This window comes from Quercus lobata, chromosome 2 (assembly GCF_001633185.2).
Source record: "Quercus lobata isolate SW786 chromosome 2, ValleyOak3.0 Primary Assembly, whole genome shotgun sequence".
In the NCBI taxonomy this organism is placed as follows: Eukaryota; Viridiplantae; Streptophyta; class Magnoliopsida; order Fagales; family Fagaceae; genus Quercus; species Quercus lobata.
In genome coordinates this window covers 95593332-95613722 of record NC_044905.1, presented here as the reverse complement: position 1 = coordinate 95613722, position 20391 = coordinate 95593332, and the positions used below count along the sequence as shown (strand labels likewise).

The window sequence follows — 20391 nt, the reverse complement described above, 5'->3', positions numbered from 1 at the left end:
ACATGAACTCTCTTGTTCCCTTCAGAACCATATTTCTTCCATATCCGCGGTCCCTCTTTCTAGTGCCAATGCCTCAAAGCAAGATGCTTGAGGCGTGGATGGGAATGGAAGGTCTCCGCACGCTTCAGAGGCACCGAATCCTCAAGGTGATATGGTATGGACAAGGATGGCACAAATTCAAGCCAGTCCTCCGTTTTGACAGGAGGAAGATGGTATTCCTTCCTCTTTTAGTCAAAATCCGAAGCAGGTTCTGCTCATGCCAGATTTTTGGTATGTCAGAAGAAGGAATTTCCGCCATCAGCGCCGTCTGCCTTGTAGCAGGCAAATTTTTGCGGGGGCTCCCCAACTTCCGGCTCCCTGCACCTTTTCTATAGATGGTGTTAGCCTGAGGTCAGGTTCCCTGCACCTTTTCTTCTCCGGTGCAGGCCCCAAGTTGGGTTCTTTGGTTGCCTGAGTTATGGGCATGTAGAAGCGTCGAGGAATAGTTTCCCTAGACGACATCTTGGAACAGTAGCCAACCTCTCATCTGCGCCTTTTTTCTTCGGCTTTTCTTCATTCTATTGCATCTTTTTCTCTTTTCACTTGCATAGTTAGTTGTAATGTAAGTTTGTTTTAGCTTTTCACTGTACACTGTACTGTTCCTTTGTCTTAATAAAAGATAAGTTTATTTCTTTATACAAACTTTTCTTCTCTGCAACAACTACTTGCGCATGAATATTAAATGTAAGCTTGCCTTTAATAATATTCCGGGCAGAAAAATGCCTTAACGCAGATTCCTACCAGTTTAAACTCACAAATATTATCAAGTATAACAAGAGTAAGCCTTAATAAATTAAACTCTTCGAACTAACCGGGATAACCGCTGAGTGCTGCGCGATGCATGCTAGACCAATGTCCGAGAGGGTGGCCGAGTAGTGAGGGACTTTGATTGTGTTTTTGGGTAATATATTGCACTATATCACATCAATCCCTTTGGTGTTGGGGATCCGAGGGTAGACTGGGGGATCCGTGCAGTCTTAGGGATCAACCCAACCGTTAACGGGGAGTTCTCCTCGGATGGATTTCAATATTCAGGTAACAGTTTCTCTTTTATGTACTTGGTTTCCCCATAGGCTCGAGTCCGAGGACCATGCAAGGCCTTGGTTCTGTCCAAAACTTGTTAGGTTTATTTTTTGTACTTGGTTTCCCCATAGGCTCGAGTCCGAGGACCATGCAAGGCCTTGGTTCTGTCCAAAACTGGTAGGGTTTATTTTTTTTACTTGGTTTCCCCATAGGCTTGAGTCCGAGGACCATGCAAGGCCTTGGTTCTGTCCAAAACTTGTAAGGTTTATTTTTTGTACTTGGTTTCCCCATAGGCTTGAGTCCGAGGACCATGCAAGGCCTTGGTTCTGTCCAAAACTTGTAAGGTTTATTTTTTGTACTTGGTTTCCCCATAGGCTTGAGTCCGAGGACCATGCAAGGCCTTGGTTCTGTCCAAAACTTGTAAGGTTTATTTTTTGTACTTGGTTTCCCCATAGGCTTGAGTCCGAGGACCATGCAAGGCCTTGGTTCTGTCCAAAACTTGTAAGGTTTATTTATTTATTTATTTTTTTTGGTTTATCTTTCGACAATAAGCCCCTATACCAGGGCGGAAATAGGTGGCTTGAGGCCGGAAGCCCCTAGAGATGCCCACGCCCTTGGCACTGCAAGGCGTAGCCCCTAGCAGAAGTTTATGCCGAAGCAGCAACTGTATGTCGCCGGAGACGGAAGAAACCCCAAGAATTTCTGCTTGCTAGAGAGTTGACTCCAACGCCACCTTTGCCAATGCGCAAGCTTTCCCACAGACGGCGCCAATTGTAAGGACACAATTCTTTGGCGGCCCAATAAGGATGTTGGGCTCGCGCATGAAAGATCCCTCACAATATGATTTGTAGAGAGTGGGCTTGAAAAGTTTAGCCGTTGGTCACGGGGCGATGCCCGGTCTTGGTTTTAGAGGAATTCGTGTAGAAAAAGGATTTGGGTTTAAACATTTAAGCCCTATGGCGTCGCATCCTATGGGATGGGCCTCCTCGGACTTGATCCGAGGACCATTAGGGTCTTACCCCGGTTACCCGACGATGGATTTTTTCTGTAATCTCAGGTGTTGTTGAGATGTTTTACACCCAGATCGTCTCCCTTTTTTGGAGGTGGGATGGAGTCCCCCCCTCTAGGTTCACTTACTTTTTCTTTTATACTAGCTTACGTCCGCTGTCCTTCGTCCACGTGTAGGGCCAACCTTTATTAGACTGATATTTGTCCCATCAGTCTAATCCCAGAATTGTGGGGGATGGTTGATAAAACTGAAGAATACGGCTCTGTTAGGTGCAGAGCCTTATCTGGGAAGGGTAGTGTAGGGATAATTCTCCCCAGATATTTTAGATCTCCTTCCATATTTATTCCTTTATTATTTTTTTACCCCTACCCTCAATGGGGCTTTGGGTCTGCCGAGGACGAAACTGTGCTCGGCTGCATCTCCGGGCCATTACTTTTTTCGGCTTGGGCCTTTAGACTCCCCACGAGCAAGTGGGCCTGGCCCATAAATTATTGGGCCCCACATTTATTTATTTTAACACCTTATTTTATAATATTCTTTACAACAAAGGTTTTATATTAATATTTAACACATTAAAATAATATAAATAACAAAATAAAATAATATATCTAATACAATAATCATCAATTCATAACTATCAATACATTAAAATACTTTTTTTTTAACACTCTACAATAAAATATTATTTTTGCTTTACTGTAGCTCAAAGTTAAATTCTTTTAAACCGCCATAGTTTTGAAGAGTTGGTTGCTAAATTGACTTTTTTTTTTTCAATTTAGCAAATGCTTTAAGTTATTTAAATTGGAAATTTTTGTAGTTTAAAATTATTTTTAAAATATAAATTTATAAATAATATTTAATTGACATAAAATTTAATATGTTTATTAAGAATCCTCAGTAAATGAAAGAAGTAGTGTATTACTCAATGTTAATTGTTACGGGACAACTTAAACAGTACATATATCCCCAAATCTTTTCCGCATTAAATCTATTTTTCGTTTTTCTGCTATACTTTACAATTCAGTTCTATTATTAAAACCAATTTTTTATAATGTCAAAAGTGTTATTTCCTCTTTAGCGTTGAGAGAGTGACAAAAAATGTGGCAAACAATTGAAAAAATAAAGTTTGTAGAATCTCAGATGTACTATAGTTGTATATAAGATTAATTGTCGGTTGTTTGAATCTCAAACTTAGTATTTTTGTACGAGATTATGCAAAATTTACGAATTTGACAATTTTCGGGCCAAAAGTTGTACAACTTGAAATGAAAACTATTGTGAATATTGGATGAAATGAAAACCATTGTGAATATTGGAAACAATTTTTGGATGGTTTTAAGACTTTACCCATTGATGGTGAACTAAAAATCGAGCTATCTCCAATTCGTCCATAGAGTCGTCTAGGACCAAGAAAGTCGTCCACCGTCAGGAGGTCATCTGTGGCTATGAAGGTTGTCCATCAGGGAAGCACCTGGACGACCTCTCAACATTTAGAAAATTTTCAGAATGGATTTACGTACAAAATGCTTATGATTCGGACCACGTTTTACTATTTAGAAGTATGTACAAAATCCTTATTTATCTCTATAACTTCCCATTAAGTTCTTAACTTCCAATGGCAATTATAAAATATAACATTGAACCTTCTAACTTCTATAGTAGTTGTGAATACATTCTGAAATGTAGTGATTTAATAATCAAACAAAACATTTGACAATTTGGAACCACAACAAAACGTTATCAATAAACAATATAAGCACCCACATAAGAGTTACTAAAACGTTACTACAAATTTATCCCTAGGATACAACCAAGTTTATTAAGTTCTAAATAAAAAAATTTTGGAGAAGTCCCAGAGAATTTTTAGTTTTCCATTGAAAGAAGAAGACATTCAAAGTGAGAGTTACAATCATTTATATATCATTGGTAAAGTCTTAAAACCATCCAAAACTATTACCACTATTCACAATAGTTTTTGTGGAGGCACAAGAATTTAGATAAGGTATTTGTGCCACGGGTTGTATTTAAAATCACATACGTCTTACATACAAATCTCGTATGTACAAGATTTTCTAAACTTATTTTTTCCAATTTCATTGCCACAATTTCATTCACTTTAGTTCTACTAAAGAGGAATTAACACTTCTCACATCAAAGAAAAGAAAAGAAGAAGAAGGGACCACACATTGAATTTTCACTACCAAAAGATATATTTAAAAAATATAGTGATTTAATAATCAAACAAAACATTTGACAATTTGGAGCCACAACGAAACGTTATCCTTAGACAATATATGCACCCACATAAGAGTTACTAAAATGTTACTACAAATTTATCTCTAGGATACAACCAAGTTTATTAAGTTCTAAATAAAATTTTTTTGGAGAAGTCCCAGAGAATTTTTAGTTTTCCATTGAAAGTTTTGAAAGAAGAAGATACTCAAAGTGAGAGTTACAATCATTTATATATCATGGGTAAAGTCTTAAAACCATCCAAAACTATTACCACTATTCACAATAGTTTTTGTGAGGCACAAGAATTTAAATAACGTATTTGTGCCACATGTTGTATCCATGGCCGAGGAGTCCATTATTGTGTAAAGGAGGCCACACGCTCGAACAGCAAAGCCACATCAGTGGCATGTTACCAGAAGAGGTCATACTATAGAGAAAGAGTTTCGGGGAGGGGGTTAGCTATGACATAACTAAAGGGATGGTGGCTGCCCCCACATTTAATGTATTCTCCCAAATCTCCTAGCTGCATTTACGTGGAGAAGAGGAGGTTGGGTTAAAACCACAGCTGTGTGAGCTTGGAAATAATGAGGGAGTTTCCACGTGGCGTGTACTATTGCCAAAATAGTATTCTCCAATGGCAAGTAATGAACCTCTACTTCGTGTAACGACTTATTCACGTAATAGACTGGTCTTTGTATTCCATTGTCCACCCTTATCAGCACTAAGCTAACTGCATGAGAGGTCACAGCAATAAAGGCAAAAAGAACCTCTTTCTTTTCGGGCCTGGACATAATGGGTGGCTGAGAAAGATAATCCTTCAATTGCTAAAAAGCCAAAGCACACTCTTCAGTCCACTCAAATTCTCTCCACTTGTGTAACAATTGGAAAAATGGCCTACATCAGTCAGCAAACTATGAAATAAATCAGTTCAGGGTTGCAGTCATTCCTGTCAACTTCTAGACTTGGGATTCCCAGGAGGTTGTTGGTTGTTGATTGTTAATTGCTTTAATTTAGAGTTTGAGGGGGGGAAAAAAACTCGGTATAATTTTGGAAGAAAATACAACCGACTAGGATTGTTAATGGTGAGGTTTTGAAATTTTTAGGGGCATTTTTGTCTCTTTTTTTTAAATGACCTGAGTATGCTGAGCTGTCATCTTAATACATGTGTCAATTTATTATTGGACTTAGAAACACCGGATGGATGCTGAGTTAGAGATCTAGAAACAGCATATACTTTCTCATGTGGCACAAGTGGGTTCCAGCCCACACTTGATGGAATAGCTCATTTAATGAGCTTGTGCTATATTCTTCTTGCCAAGAATCTCTCTTAATTAGAATTGACATTAAGAAAGAAAATTGACTGAAGCAAAAGGGGGCGATTTATTAGGGTTCGTTTGTATATAGTTAAAAACTGAAAAACGCTGTAGTAAAATAATTTTTAAATGTGTGAATAATACCGTGGAACCAATTTTTAATGAAAAAATTACTAAAAGTGAAATTTGTGGGTCCGTGAACAGTGCAAACTGATTTGTTGAAAAAGAGTGAGAAAAGTCAAACTTGCGGCTACTATTCATGAACAGTAGCCGTAAGTCTCACAAACGCATGCAAAAAAAGAAAAAAAAAAAGAAAGAAAAAAGCCAGACATAGACACTGGGTTTTTCAGCCCAATCCAAACGTAACCTAAGTGAGCTTGACAATTTTCATTGAGTTTGTCTGAAACTGTGGGATTGAGAGTGAGCTTGACAGCTTCCATTGAATGAGAAAGAAAGAAATAATGAAGGTTTATTAATTTCTCTTTGCATTCACCTTTTTTTTTAATAATTGTTTTCCTTTTTTCAAATTATTCTAGATTTCTTTGATTCTCTTATAAATAATAATCTAAAGAGTACACGCAACAGGGGGTGATTTTTTTTAATTTTTTTTTTATATAAAATACTTTTTTTTTTCTATTTTACTTATTCATTTTTCAAAACACACTATATTAGAGTGAAAACTTTTATTGATAACATAACTATTAATCTATAATATATTAGATATTTCGTAAGCACTGAAAATATAAGAAGAAGATAATATTATAAAATTACTTCGTGATCTTTGCTTTTTAATGAATGCGATTGTGTTTGACACTTAGTGGTTTTGAGATATAAGGTCGTCTCATACTTGAAATGTGAATCTAGTCCCTGCATCTTTACTATTTTGGGAGGTTCAGATTTGTTTTGGAGAGAATGGGTTGAGAGAAGGCAGAAGAGAAGGTTGCTTCTTCTAACTTTGTTTTGGAGAGAATGGGGTGAGAGAAGTCACAGAAGAGAAGGTTGCTTCTTCTAACTTCTGAAACACTCTAGTGGGATGTTATTAAAGTCTTAAGTTTGACGCATTGAGAGTGGTTTAGAGCTTGTTTGGAAACCCACAAATCATATGGGTCTCACGGATGATGGTTTGTTTGGATGAGTTTTGGATCATGGTTTCCATCACTCAATTCTCTGATTTTTGAGTGATGAGTTATGAAAACTGAAAACACATAATTGAACATACACTGAAGGACCCACTAGTCAGGTCAGTCGCAACTTTTGACTATTTTTTTTTCTCACTGGGTTCAGTGAGGTGGTCTATTTTTTTTTTTCGCCTTTGTAATCTCAAACACGTAAAAAAAAAAAAAAAAAAAAAATCAACGATTGGGGCAACGAATTAGTTGTTGTGGGTTTGTGAATTTTCTCAGTGCTTCAAGGCTGTTAATGAATTTTCTGGGTTTGTGCTCAAAACCTAAGTGGTTGTTGTGGGTACTGTGGGTTGAAGGAAATAAAAAGAAAGAAAAAAATGGTGTGAGGCGGGTAGGCTAACAGAAATGCCTGACATGGTTCTCAGGTATGGGTCCTACAAAAAGTTGAAAAAATTGAGTAATGAGAAGCTGAAAACATGTGCCAAACGGGTGGGTATAGAAAATTGAGCTATTTTAAGTGATGGGTGACAAAAACTGAGTAATGAAAAAAAACTAACCAAACAAGCCCTTATTGTTTTAGGGAATAGAGATTTTTTAAAGTTACATAAATATCTTTGTCCTCTTGTCATGTTAATATTCATTAGTGTACTTTGCACTTTTCCTTTTCTTTTCTAAATTTAAAGTAAAATTTTATTCAATTATATTAGTAAATTAAAAGTTTTTGAAATATTAATACTTGAGTTTATATGTTCATGGGCTTGACACTGGATTGAGCTTTGGCATACGTAGATTGGGCCCTCTTGTCCAAATAATATTTTTTTATTTTATTTTATTTTTGAATAAAGCACAACAGTTTTTTTTTTTTTTTTTTGAACAGTGTATCTGTTCACTAACTTATATAAATTCATAGTCTCTCATCCATGAAAACCAACTATTATGAAAATACCTCTCCCAAAGATAAAATATTTTTGTGTATTTATGTTGGGTCAAAGAGAAAAAAAGAGACATAGAGTAGTTAACACTTTACAGGGCACAAACAACACACAAGTGGAGAACAAATTTGATACAAACACAATAACCTGCTAAAAAACATAACCACATGTGAAAATAAAACAAACTTTGGATAGGCACTCATTTGGGTATTGCGTTTTGCGTCTACGTCTGGACGCAAAACGCATTTCAACCTTTTTTATTTATTTTTATTTTTATTTTTTTAACAAGCTGTGATTGTTGAACTTGGGGTGTCAATAGTGCACACCAGTCACATTTTCAGCAATTTTTCAGTCACAAGACTCACAAATCTCACTTTTTAACAATTTTTTATTAAAAATGGGTCCTATAGTACCATTCACATTTTTAAAAATTATTTTGCTACTGTATTTTTTAGTTTTCAACTGTATCTAAATGGACCTTAAAAGTAAAGTGCAAGATAACATCTAATCTATTATTAAATAAGGTGTAGAAAGAGATTTCTATTAATATTATTTAAATTTTATAAAAATATGTGTGATTAAAACAAAATATAAAAATACATGTTATAGTATTTAAAAAACAAATTTTCTTATTTAAATATCATTACAAAATAATATAAACTAAATAAATGAAGTAACCAGAGAGACGCCGCAGAAAGTTGATTTGGGACTTGGGAGTAAAAAAGTTACTCTATTCTGTGATAAGTTCAAGAAAACAGAAGTGTTTCGGGTTTTTTTTTGTCATGCTAACGAGTGTTCTTAAGACACTCATTAATAATTTATTTTAGAAAAATTTTGATACTATTTTTATGAGAAATAAAAAAAATTATCAAAATATTATTTTTTTTTCACTTTTTATAAAAATTTTCTTTAGCATTAGTTAGTATTTTCCTTTTTATTTTTTATTTTTTTAATTTTATTGTCACGTTACTTCACGCGGTGTCGAAAGTGAGAATGACAGGTTTAATTGGTTGCTTTTTTCCCATTTGATATGGAATCCAGCGCCCTGCTACAGCTATCATTTATAGAGTTGTACAGCTATCTTATCATATCTCAGTTTAAACTCTGTTTACAATTCAAATTAAAGGCTGAAATATCTATCTATAGCTGCTGTACAGATCTGATTTGAATTTGAATTTTATGCAGCTACGCGACATCATTATGCAGGAACATCACAGCTACACTACTGTAGCTTTACACATCTTTAATTGAGGATTCTAGCCTTTTGCCCTTAATTTTTAAAAAATTTAGTAATATGCCCCTATTTTGAAACTATATAGGGATATGCCCCTGTTTCGATACTCGATTAAATTAAAATCGAGTTTCAATGAAATACTCGATTCTTAGAAAATCGAGTTATGCCTAATAAAATTAAAACTATAAAAAAATAAAAAATATAAAAAAAATGCATGGAACTCGATTTTAGGGGAGTCGAGTTCCAAAACGCCGCTATAGGGCTTAAAAACGTCACTATAGGGCTTAAAAAACGCCACTATAGGCCCCCCTGAAATTGGTATGGAACTTATTAAAAAATTGCAAAAAAACGCCGCTATAGGGCTTTAAAACGTCACTATAGGGTTTCAAAACACCACTATAGGGCTCCCTGAATATGGGGCAATCACACTTAAAAAAAATTTGCTGGAAAACGCGCTATAAGGATTTAAAACGTCACTATAGGGTTTAAAAATGCCACTATAGGGCTCCCTAAATATGAGGCGATCACACTTATAAATTTTTTTTTGCATGGAACTCGATTTCAGTAAGCTCAAGTTCTATGCAATTTTTTTTTTTTTTTTTTTTTTTTTTTTTTTAAGTTTAATCGGGCATAACTCGATTTTCTACAAATCGAGTATTTAATTGAACTCGATTTTAGGGTAATCAAGTATCGAAACAGGGGCACGCCTCTATATAGTTTGTAAACAGGGACATATTGCCAATTTAAAAAAAAATTAAGGGTAAAATGTTAGAATCTCCATCTTTAATTACCAAACGAGGCCAAGTATACAATTAGTTAAAAGCCAGCTATAATATAAACTAAATAAATGAAATAACCAGAGAGACGCCACATAAAGTTAATTTGGGACTTGGAAGTTAAGAAGTTACCCTTCTGTGAAAAATACAGAACTGTTTCGATTTTTTTATTTTTGGTCACGTTACTTCATGCGGTGTCAAAAGCAAGATTGACAGCTTGAATTGGTTGATTTTTTTTTTCTATTTGATATGGAAATGGAATCCAGCACTCTGCTCATGGAGTTGCTTTTGGGAGCATATTTACTCTTTTGTGAATATTTATTATAAGAAACAGTGGACTGTTGGTTTGACCACCATTAGGCCAATAGCCTTTTAGACTTTAGAGTCTATGAAGATAAGAGACAGAGGCTTCTTGTGAGGGACTATGCTCAGCTTTACCGAGTATTCAGTACTCCTTATGAATGCTTTAAATTTTTAGCCTAAATAATCGTATGAAAAAAGGAAGAAGAAATGTGACATGACCGAACTAGAAGGCCAAGGCCAACACCTTCGATCGTTGTAGCTGGGGAAGTGAAGAGAAAATTAGCTTCTTTTGAGTATTTACTTTACTCGTGCAAAAAAACAAATCATCTAATTTTTTGAATCAAAACTTTAAGTATAAAATCTATAGACTTTAAGTACAAAATCTATAGACTTTAAGTACAAGGTGGTATTGAATCCTGCCAACAAAGTTGAGAGCTGACTTTTGAATCAAAACTTGTAAGTGTAAAATCAATAGACAAGAGGCTCCTATCAAAAAAAAAAAAAAATAGACAAGAGCCTGAGGTGACTACTCAGTTTTGTCAGCAAATTTGCTATGGTGAGATTGTTAGGCGATCTTGCTTGAGGTTGCTTTATTGGATTTGTGTTAACGGGCACCGCATGGTACCCGTTAAGCACACATTTTTTTTGAAAAAAATTGTATTTTTTTTTTTAATTTGTTACTTTTTCAGTTTATAAGTTCTATTTTAGGATATCTTTTATTTTTTTCTGCCCTTAACCAGCACCGCTTGGTGCTGGTTAACATTCTCCTTATTAAATTAAACCCTTTTTGTTTTTATTTGCATACCTAATTGAAAGTATTGTAGAGCGTGTTAATAGAGATAAAATTATACTAGAAACACAATTTTTGGTAAAATTTATGCCATAATTTGTTACATAATAAGTTGTAATTAATAAAAATATGTTTCTACATGGTCCACTAATGTATCATTACAAATTACAATTCATTATGTGACAAGTTATAACACAAAATTATGTTAAATATTGTTTTTTGCCCTTAACCAGCACCGCTTGGTGCTGGTTAACATTCTCCTTATTAAATTAAACCCTTTTTGTTTTTATTTGCATACCTAATTGAAAGTATTGTAGAGTGTGTTAATAGAGATAAAATTATACTAAGAACACAATTTTTGGTAAAATTTTATTCCATAATTTGTTACATAATAAGTTGTAATTAATAAAAGTATGTTTCTACATGGTCCACTAATGTATCATTACTAATTACAATTCATTATGTGACAAATTATAACACAAAATTACATTAAATATTGTTTCCCTAGCATAAGTATGGTGGGAGCCTTGACTTTTACTCTTTGTTTATTTTATTTTTATAAACAAAATAGTTGAGCAAAACAACTGTTGTAACAGACCATAGGCTTGTTTACCCAAAAAAAAAGAAAAAAAAAAGAGAGAAAAAGACAGACCATAGGCATGATTATTACTATCACTTTTTATAACCCTTTCAAATTCAAACTTTAAATTCCGAACAAAAACAAGAAAAAAAAAAATCTACAGCCACTTATGTACTCTATCTTATTTAATTAAAAAAAATTACCATTTCCAAAGCAACCCACTCATATCACCCTCTCTTCAATACAACGTCTGAGCCAACCTGCTCACACTTACCACTCTTCCCTCTTCCCCTTTGGTGAGATTCGTTGGCTGTTGGTAAGTTGGTTTGATATAAGGATCCGGTTAATGTGTGTCCTTAGGGTACACATTAACAAATCCAGTTTTAGAAAAGTTTTATTGAGAATTGAAAAAATTACAAATTTTTTTTAATTTTCGATAAATTTTTTTCAAAATTAATTTAATATTATATGCCCTAAAAACACACATTAATAAAATATAAAACCTTTTTGTCTTTTTTTCACTTTCACTTTTCAGGATTCTCTCTATTCTCATGGTTGGTTTGATAAAAAGCCCTTTTGTCTTTTTTTCTTTGTCTTTTTTTCACTTTCACTTTTCAGGATTCTCTCTATTCTCATGGTTGGTTTGATATAAAGCCCTTTTGTCTTTTTTTCTTTGTCTTTTTTTCACTTTCACTTTTCAGGATTCTCTCTACTCTCATAGTTGGTTTGATATAAAGTCCTTTTGTCTTTTTTTCACTTTCACTTTCCAGGATTCTCTCTATCCTCATAGTCTCTCTTTACAAACACAAATTTATTCTCCTTCTAACAGAAACTAAACGGCAAGAACCAATAATAATAGAGAAAGATCCAGTATCGGTGAAGCATTTTGGTTAAACAAGATGTCAAAGACCTGCTGATCTACTCCATAAACGTGGTCCTTTTCCCCCAAAATCAAAACCCTAATTTATTCGCACAGCCCAACTACACCCTTGATCTCTGAGATTTGTTGAATTTTAATTGCCCTTCACCCCGAGTCTGGCATTACATATGGATCTTGCAGACACCGCTTCATCCTCCTCAATCATGGCATCATCTTTATCACCCTTCTCCAACGCAGTTCCTGCACCTACAGTAAGTGTTTAATGTTTCTGTTAAATTCAAAAATGGTTTGTTTACCATTGCTGAAGTTTGTTCTTGATTGCTGTTCATCGTTGCTTGTTGCTCTTGATGTTGGACACGTTTTTCCTCCATGCCCTTCTAATTGTTCATATTTGTATAACTGCTTTGAGTTAATCTTCTTTTTGTGTTCCTCTGGATGCGTCACTTTCTTTTATACATAACTCTTAATTTATTTGGTACGGTTTTCTGTTCAAATGGCACAGGATCTTGAATCCTTCTCAATGGTAAGGGCCACGGAAATTTTGGTCTCTATGGATGATCTTAATGATGAAACCAAGTTCCAGGCCCTTAAAAAATTAGAAAAGCTCGAATGGAGGCAAGTTTTAATCACCTTGAATCCGGAATTACAACGGGGCTGGATCGAGTATCTGACCGTTCCTGCACAAGTTCCTGATCCCTTCTCGATGGTGAAGGCCACGGAAATTTTGGTCTCTATGTCTGATAACGATGATACCATGTTCAAGGCCCTTGAAAAATTAGAAAAGCCCGAATGGAGGGAAGTTTTGATCACCTTGAATCCGGAAACACGACGGGGCTGGATCGAGCATCTGGCTAGTTTACCCTAGGTAGTTGGTGAAGGAAGTGGAGGAAGTGAAGCGAAAGATTTGTGGTGTTTCAGATAAAGTAGTTAATGTTTATTTAATTTTTGGTTTGTTCCAATATTAGTCAATGAATAAGTTAATGTACAGAGATTAAGGCTAAATAATATATTCCTTCAAATATCCAGGTAATTGGAAAAATCAATGTTATTATTTCCGTTCCGTTTCGAATTTTTTTTTTTTAGATATATACATTTTTTAGATATATATATATATTTATTTATTTACTTATTTGTATCTACTTTGGTAATTAGTTATTATCTTTTGGAAAATTTGTTAAACTAGTCGCTAACCCGTGCGATGCACGGGAAATGTATTGAGTACAATATATAATTTAATTTTTGTTTATTTTACTACAACACCAAAATTAAATTTGTAAAATAAAATCATATAGCTAAAATATTTGTTAACAGCCATACGTTTCAGACATTTATTAAACTATATTATTATTATTATTATCAACTTAACAGTATTTTAATATATGATACCAACATGCTTCAAGAAAATGTCCAACACTGAAAACAATTTTGAAAACAAACTCAACTAAACAGTTTGATGAATAAATATATTACAATCTATAATATAAGCCAAGAAATAAACTTTGAAATCAATATGAACAAAATCCACTTCAAACAAAACCATTTCGATCATTAAGAATATAACTCACTAAAGTCATGAAAAACACAGGATTCATTAAAAAAAAAAAAAAAAAAAAAGCATCTTTAGTCTTTATAGATTTTGCCTAAGTATCCAGATACGATAACACATACTCACACAAAAATCATTAAAGAAAGAATCAAAGAACATACACAACATGTTCATACGCTATGAAAGTAAAAATAAGAAAAACAAAAGAGACGTAAACACAGACAATTAAAGAAAAAATATAGAAAAAAAAGTTAGGAATAGAAATATAAGATAAAGATGGGTTACCCTCAAAAAGAATAATCCATGGATATTCATTGAAATCTTCTGGATAATTTATGATAATAGAAAAAATAAAACCCAAAAGTTATGATGTTAAAACTTCCAAAAGGCCAAAAAAAATTTTTTAAAAAAAATCAAAAGATTCAAAGCTTCAAAAGTATTGAAATAAAACAATATATATATATATATATATATAATTACGCAATAGAGAAATACAATAGAAAGAAGGGAATCCATGATTATAGCTTTTCTACAATTGAAATTGGCCAGACAATTAAATGTATTGCAAAAAATGAACTTAAAAATTCATATGTAAACCAAACAATTAGAAGATTTTGAGCCAAGAATTTATTAAAACAAAACAAAAATTATGTGACTACACAATGGAGAAATATAATAAACAAAAAAAAATATGTCTACACAACATAGAAATATTAGAGAAATATGAGTTACCTTTTAAATGTTAAAATTCAAAATATTAAAACTTTTAAAAGGTTAAAAAAAATTGAAGATTTAATTAAAAGATTCAAGCCGAGCAATTAAAGAAACAAAACAACAATTGACAAACTTATAAGAAAAAGCAACAAATCTATAATTTTTATTGAACAAATCAAATAACTCTAACCTTAATGCATTGACCGAAGAAGGAAAGGAGTCCAATACATAAGTGGAATATGTGAATTGTGAAGCATGAGCCGCCCTCAAAAAAAATCTTGAAGAAAAATAAGTTTTAAGGAGAAAATTGTGTTGCGGCAAAAATAAGTTTTTGGGGCTTAGGTTTTCTACGCAAACAATTCTTAAATAGGAGAAAATAGAGGTGGTGGGAGAGTGTCCTTATTTGGCTAGAAGTCTAATTTGCATTGGAAAAAGAAAACAGTGATGAGGTGGAAAATTTAATTTAATTTAAATATTATACTGACGTGGAAAATTGTGGGAGTTTCAAAAGTTTCGGTTATATATATATATATATATATATATATATATATATATATAACCTCTGAAATGGTATCCAAAAACAGACCAGTATCGAAATATTCCATTCCAATGGACAAATCGAAATAGGGTCCGAAACGGTATTTATAACATTGAGAAAAATATTTATGATCTAGGTAATTGGAAAAATATTTACAAAAAATTATGAGATTTATTAGCAGAAAGAAGTCCAATTAGAGACAATAATATAATTTTTCATAAAGGTGATGACATTAGACTTTTTTCTACTATTCATTACACTCGAATATTATCAAGTGAGGGGAAGCGTGATAGAAAATGGTTAGTGTATTCGAAAGATACGAACCAAGTATTTTGTTTTTGTTGCAAGTTGTTTGAGTCTAAAGGTACTTGAAGGGTTCCCTAGTTGTAAGGTCCTTGAGCAGCGTGCAATGGCAACATGTGGGCAAACCTTGCACCCTATGACTCGTGCTATGGGCCAGGCAAACGATGCTGCTCCATGGCAATGCATGGCTTACACGAGTATTGGTGGCTTGAAGGCTGGGCAGGGCTGCCTTGAGCATAGAGTAGGCATGTTGGGGCAATGTTAGAAATAACGGGGCTTGGGCTTTGTGATGTGCACACGTGGCAAACAAGCGGCAATAGTATGTTAGAGGAGTCACCAAGAAATTACCTTGGTTGTAGGTTTTGTGGGTGTGCTGTCAATGCTACATATGGGCCTAGGCAGTAGCAATTAATTGTGGGTGGCCTTAGGCAGTTCCATGCAAAGCGACAATTTTAATAGAATCCTTTTTATATTTAAATATTTATTAAATCATATTATTTATCTTCCTTTTAATATCAATTTTTTTAATCACTTAAAATTTATTTTTCTTCAATTTTGAAAAGCAAAATTATTAATTAAGTTTTTGTATTTAAGTTCTACTAATATTTTGTTTTCAATTGATAACACGGCTAAGTCACTCAAATAGAATTTTATCAATATTAATTTTGAATTTTTTTTTCTTTGTGTATTACTAGTAAAAGAATTGTCCAAAGATATTTTTTGTGATTTGAGTAGTTTTTCATATATATATATATATATTGGGGGATTAGCATGGGCTGAATTGACATGCATACTAATTTGAACTTGGGCTGCGCCCAAGATATATAAATTCAAGCCCAATAATAGTAGACTATAGCTTGGTTTGTATTTTTCAATTATTTGGGTTAGGCCGATTTGGTCTGACCAAATCAATCTCAATCTTTTGAGTTTTGACCAAGTAATACTTCTCTCACTGTTACACAATGTTGGATTTTTCTGTTTGGGCCATTCCTGGTTTAATCAATTAAATGCAGCATTCAATTGTAGATGAGCCTTTACCAGTTCAATGATTATTGTACGTGGATCACCGTCAACGAATGAAGCCCAGTTTTGGGCTACACTCTCATAACTGTTCTAATGAAATGGAAGGAACCAATTTAGGCTCAAACAAAAAGGCCCGAGAAAACCTTTACTTAAAAAAAAAAAAATTTATATATGTGAGATGGAATTCAAACTTTCGGTGTTTACACCATGGTAATTGCTCTACTTATTAGCTCAAGAGACTAATTGTTTGTTTGATATATATAAGATATGAATTCAAATCTCTATTCTATGATAATAAACTTTACAAGCTGAGCTTTCAAACTAGTTTAAACTAACATTGAGCTTTCAAAAGCTTATTCAGTAACATTAGAAACAATCAATAAAAAGTCAAAGGTTTTATATTTATAATTCTAAAAATCAAATATATATTACAACGATGATGAACTTATGTAAAGAAAGTAGAAGCCAATAAAAAGTCAAAAGACTTTCATGTTATATGTTACTAGTCAGCAATAAACTATGAAATGCAAATGAATATTCCACGGAATATGAACTTCTCTGTCTGGTTTATTTACTTATACTAAATGAATTTAATAATTATGGTAATTATTAATAGACATTTATTATGATAGTGTATATGTAATTATCTATTCTATAATTAAATTAAATAGGGTAAAATATAAAAATCACTCATGAGATATGGGCTAATGCAAGGCACTAGACTTTTAAACAATATCTTATTTGCTCCCTAAACACAAACGACACTTCACACTATTTGAAAGTCTCCCTTCTCCAAGACTTATGTTTCATTCTCTATCTCTACCCACTATCCATCAACTATTTGCAACTTAGACATTCCCTCTTGGGTATAATTGTCACAATATATTTGATTTCAAATGTCTTTTTAATTTTTTTTTTTAATAATGAAAATCAAAAAGATTTTATTGAAACAGAAAAATATTTTTTATGAATAAGATAAGTCATATCCAATTTTCTGGTTGGAAAATGATGTTGGTCATGATACAAAGAGCAACATAACTAGTAACCACAAATTAGTTTTTAGAGAAAATTATATAACAAGTGTTGTTTGTACTTAGGGAACAAATGTGATATTTTTGAAATAGTGCCTAGCATTAGCCCAAGTTTTAAGGATTTTTAAAAATTTATTTTGGTATTTTACCCAAGAAAATATGATGAATTAAAAATTTTAAAAGAATATGAACAATCTTGAAATAAGGGTAAAAGGTTAAGTCTCAAATATGCAATTTAACACTAATTTTTATAGCTCATTTGGTACGTATGTTTAAACAACAGTTTTCAATTTATTTGGAAATACGTGTGGGTGAAAAAACGTATGAAAATATATGTAATATTGTTTAAAAACTGAAAACATGTATTTGAACTCGCGTACCAAATGGAGTCTTAATTTTTTTAGGTGTTTTTATTTTGTTTTGTAATAGTTATAATATGTATCTTTCATGGGAAAAGTTAACAAATGTTTTAAGTATACTTACTAGTAAAATATTTTAAAACATTTTTATTAACAAATTGTCTTTAAGAATATCCCATCTTTTATTAGCAGCTAATTAGCCGTTTTTATTCAAACTTATAATTCGTTGAAAGGCTAACTGTTAATTTGTGTTGCCAGTACTGAGTACTGACTGAACTTTATAGTACGGTCAATCTTTGTGTTGTCTGCATCAACACCATAATTCCAGTTGCATTGACAGCCTTTTCCATCATGAATTTGAAATGATTAATTATGTGAATGGAGACTTTATCAACAACTTTTTTTAGAGTAGATAATGGGTGTAAAATCATAAAATGCCACTCACTGTTTATCTACAAAGCAGCAGGGGATGTACGGACTTCAAAATTTTAACGAAATTTGACTCAGATTAAGCAGGCAATCGAGACTGGTGTTCTTCTTTCTCAAACTCTTCATGAGCCCATTAACAGCAATGAATTAAGTTGCAAATCTACTTGCTATCTGTATATGTATTATCATACATTACATGCTATACATTATGAATGAACTAATACATAAAAATTCAAGTTAATGGTCTCGATAGTCTCTAGCTTCTCGGTTACCAAAAAATAAAAAATGATAGTCTCTACTCTCTAGCTTCTTGGCTCTAATTTTACAGTACTATAGTAGTACATAATATGTGGAGAAAAGTTGCGTACGGATATTCAGTCTGGCGTTCATTGTTACCTTATGGACGTCATTCGCCAACTTTTCTCTCTAAAGTGCCTCAATAATGTCTAAACACACTTCAGTTTTAAAGCTGTCAAAGTAGCCTGTGTAAGAAAGACCACAATCGGTAGTAAATTTAATTGCACTCATAGATGCACCAAATTCTTTCCTCTCTCTCACACACGTATGAAAACACAAAATATTAATGTAATCTATGAAGTATCACCATTATAAATGCTGAAAAACATAGCAAGACACATAATATTTCGGTTATCTTGCTTCATATGATGTGAATTTGATTTTCGTTATTTGTTTATTCATATTTCCCTTGTATTTGAAAAAAAGGCAACCCTTGGTTTGAAATTTTGAGAAATAAAAATGCCCACGTTGGAAAAATTAAGCAATTTAAATTAGAAAAAGAAATACAAATGGAATAATGGCTTTTTAATAAAACTACCAATAAGGAATAATCGCAAACTTAGATCAGCCATGAGGAGGAGAATAGGGAAACAAAAGCTTTGGATTGACTTACATATGATCCATCTCTGTACACTGCCTTTACTATATCGGATTCTTTTCTCCTTCATACTCTAGCTAGTCTTGCAAAATGAAGTAAAATAAATAAACGTTATAAAATAATATAAAAACTAATCGCTATTTTGATTAACAACCTCGGTGGCACTTGCAACAAATCGCATTACATCAACCTGAGCTCGAAGATAAGCAATATAATCCAAGGTTTCTTCAATCAACGATATGTCATCCATATATTCTCCACCGGGGACAAGACTCTTGAGAATATTTGTTCTCTTTTGAACCAATCTCTTTGCAACAGAGTTGGCACTAAGAACCTTTTGAGGCAAAGCAATTTTTCTTACCCTACGGACATGACTACTACAGCTCCTTTTCAAGATCTTCTTGCTTCTAATCCTCCTGCTACAAATCACCGGTGGCACAGTACTTGAAGCTTTCTTTAGGCTTTGAGACTCCGGGCCTAAGATTTGCTCGGCAAGGATTTTGCTTTCATGGTCTCTCGAAGCATTGGCAATGAGGGCACGACTCCAACAAGTTCTGCCATTTCTAGTAGAAGCCATGGCTAGGTCTGCAGACAACTTTATAGCCTTCTTTCTCTCCATGATGCTCGTGCTTTTCTTTGAAGAAAAACCACATCTTTGAAGACCCAATATCCATTTCTTGAGGAATTCTTGCTTGAGTGAGCTAGGATGGCGCATTCTGCACAAACAAACAAGATGTTACTCGTAGGAATTTAATCAAAGATATTAAGCTTTTCTTCTTTCTATGATGACAAATTCATGCTAGCTAGGGTTCTTTGGAGAAAAATATTATTCAATATCAAAAACAAAAAGATATGTAGACTCACCTCGCTGAAATTCTTTTATTGGATTAGAAGAGAGAAAATCATATGAAGCTTATGAGAGACAAGTTTGGCAGAGTTTAACAGATCCAAGAAAGTTTATGAGAATCAGAGAGAGAGAGAGAGAGAGAGAGAGGAATGAGAAAGAGAAGAATGTGCTGAAACCCAATTTATGTTCTCAAAGGAGGGGAGTGGTGGGCCTATAAGAGAAAGACACAGCACATGCAAGCACATGGTGACAATGGCCCACTACCAAAACCCTAGAGAATATGGAAAAGAAAAATTATAAGAAATTATAGTATAGTGTAAAGAACAAAGGTCCCCTTAATGTAATGCAAACCTAACATTTGTAAACTTGCTTGAATACAAACAAAAGTCATTAGATGGACATACCTCATGAGTGTGCCCGTGCCCGTGGCCCCTATGTGGAAGTTGGGATGGGAGAGAGAGAAGAAAA

The 20391-nt window shown here is 33.4% G+C and overlaps 2 protein-coding genes across 5 annotated transcripts; one reads left to right on the top strand and one right to left on the bottom strand.

Annotated features, from left to right (window-relative positions):
* The first annotated feature begins 12048 nt into the window (after positions 1-12048).
* On the top strand, positions 12049-13289 carry LOC115960423. Of its 3 annotated transcripts, none has more exons than XM_031079323.1 (2): positions 12049-12489; positions 12720-13289. In XM_031079323.1, exons 1-2 carry the CDS (start codon positions 12406-12408, stop codon positions 13101-13103), a joined length of 468 nt encoding a protein of 155 aa, XP_030935183.1. In that variant the 5' UTR covers positions 12049-12405; the 3' UTR covers positions 13104-13289. The 3 variants fall into 3 exon arrangements, with proteins under 3 accessions (XP_030935183.1, XP_030935191.1, XP_030935200.1); XM_031079331.1 differs by having other exon boundaries at positions 12050-12489; positions 12735-13289; XM_031079340.1 differs by having other exon boundaries at positions 12055-12489; positions 12741-13289.
* A 4995-nt stretch (positions 13290-18284) lies between these two features.
* Positions 18285-20093, bottom strand: LOC115977344 (transcription factor IBH1-like 1). 2 transcript variants are annotated; one of them, XR_004088530.1, is made up of 3 exons: positions 19941-20093; positions 19092-19792; positions 18285-18663 (listed from the first exon to the last, which is right to left on the bottom strand). XR_004088530.1 is itself a non-coding variant. In XM_031099160.1 (2 exons), the coding sequence occupies exon 2, from the start codon at positions 19789-19791 to the stop codon at positions 19207-19209; it is 585 nt and encodes a 194-aa protein (XP_030955020.1). In that variant the 5' UTR covers position 19792; positions 19941-20093; the 3' UTR covers positions 18983-19206. The 2 variants fall into 2 exon arrangements, 1 of the variants encoding a protein (XP_030955020.1); XM_031099160.1 differs by lacking the exon at positions 18285-18663 and having other exon boundaries at positions 18983-19792.
* Positions 20094-20391: the final 298 nt, after the last annotated feature.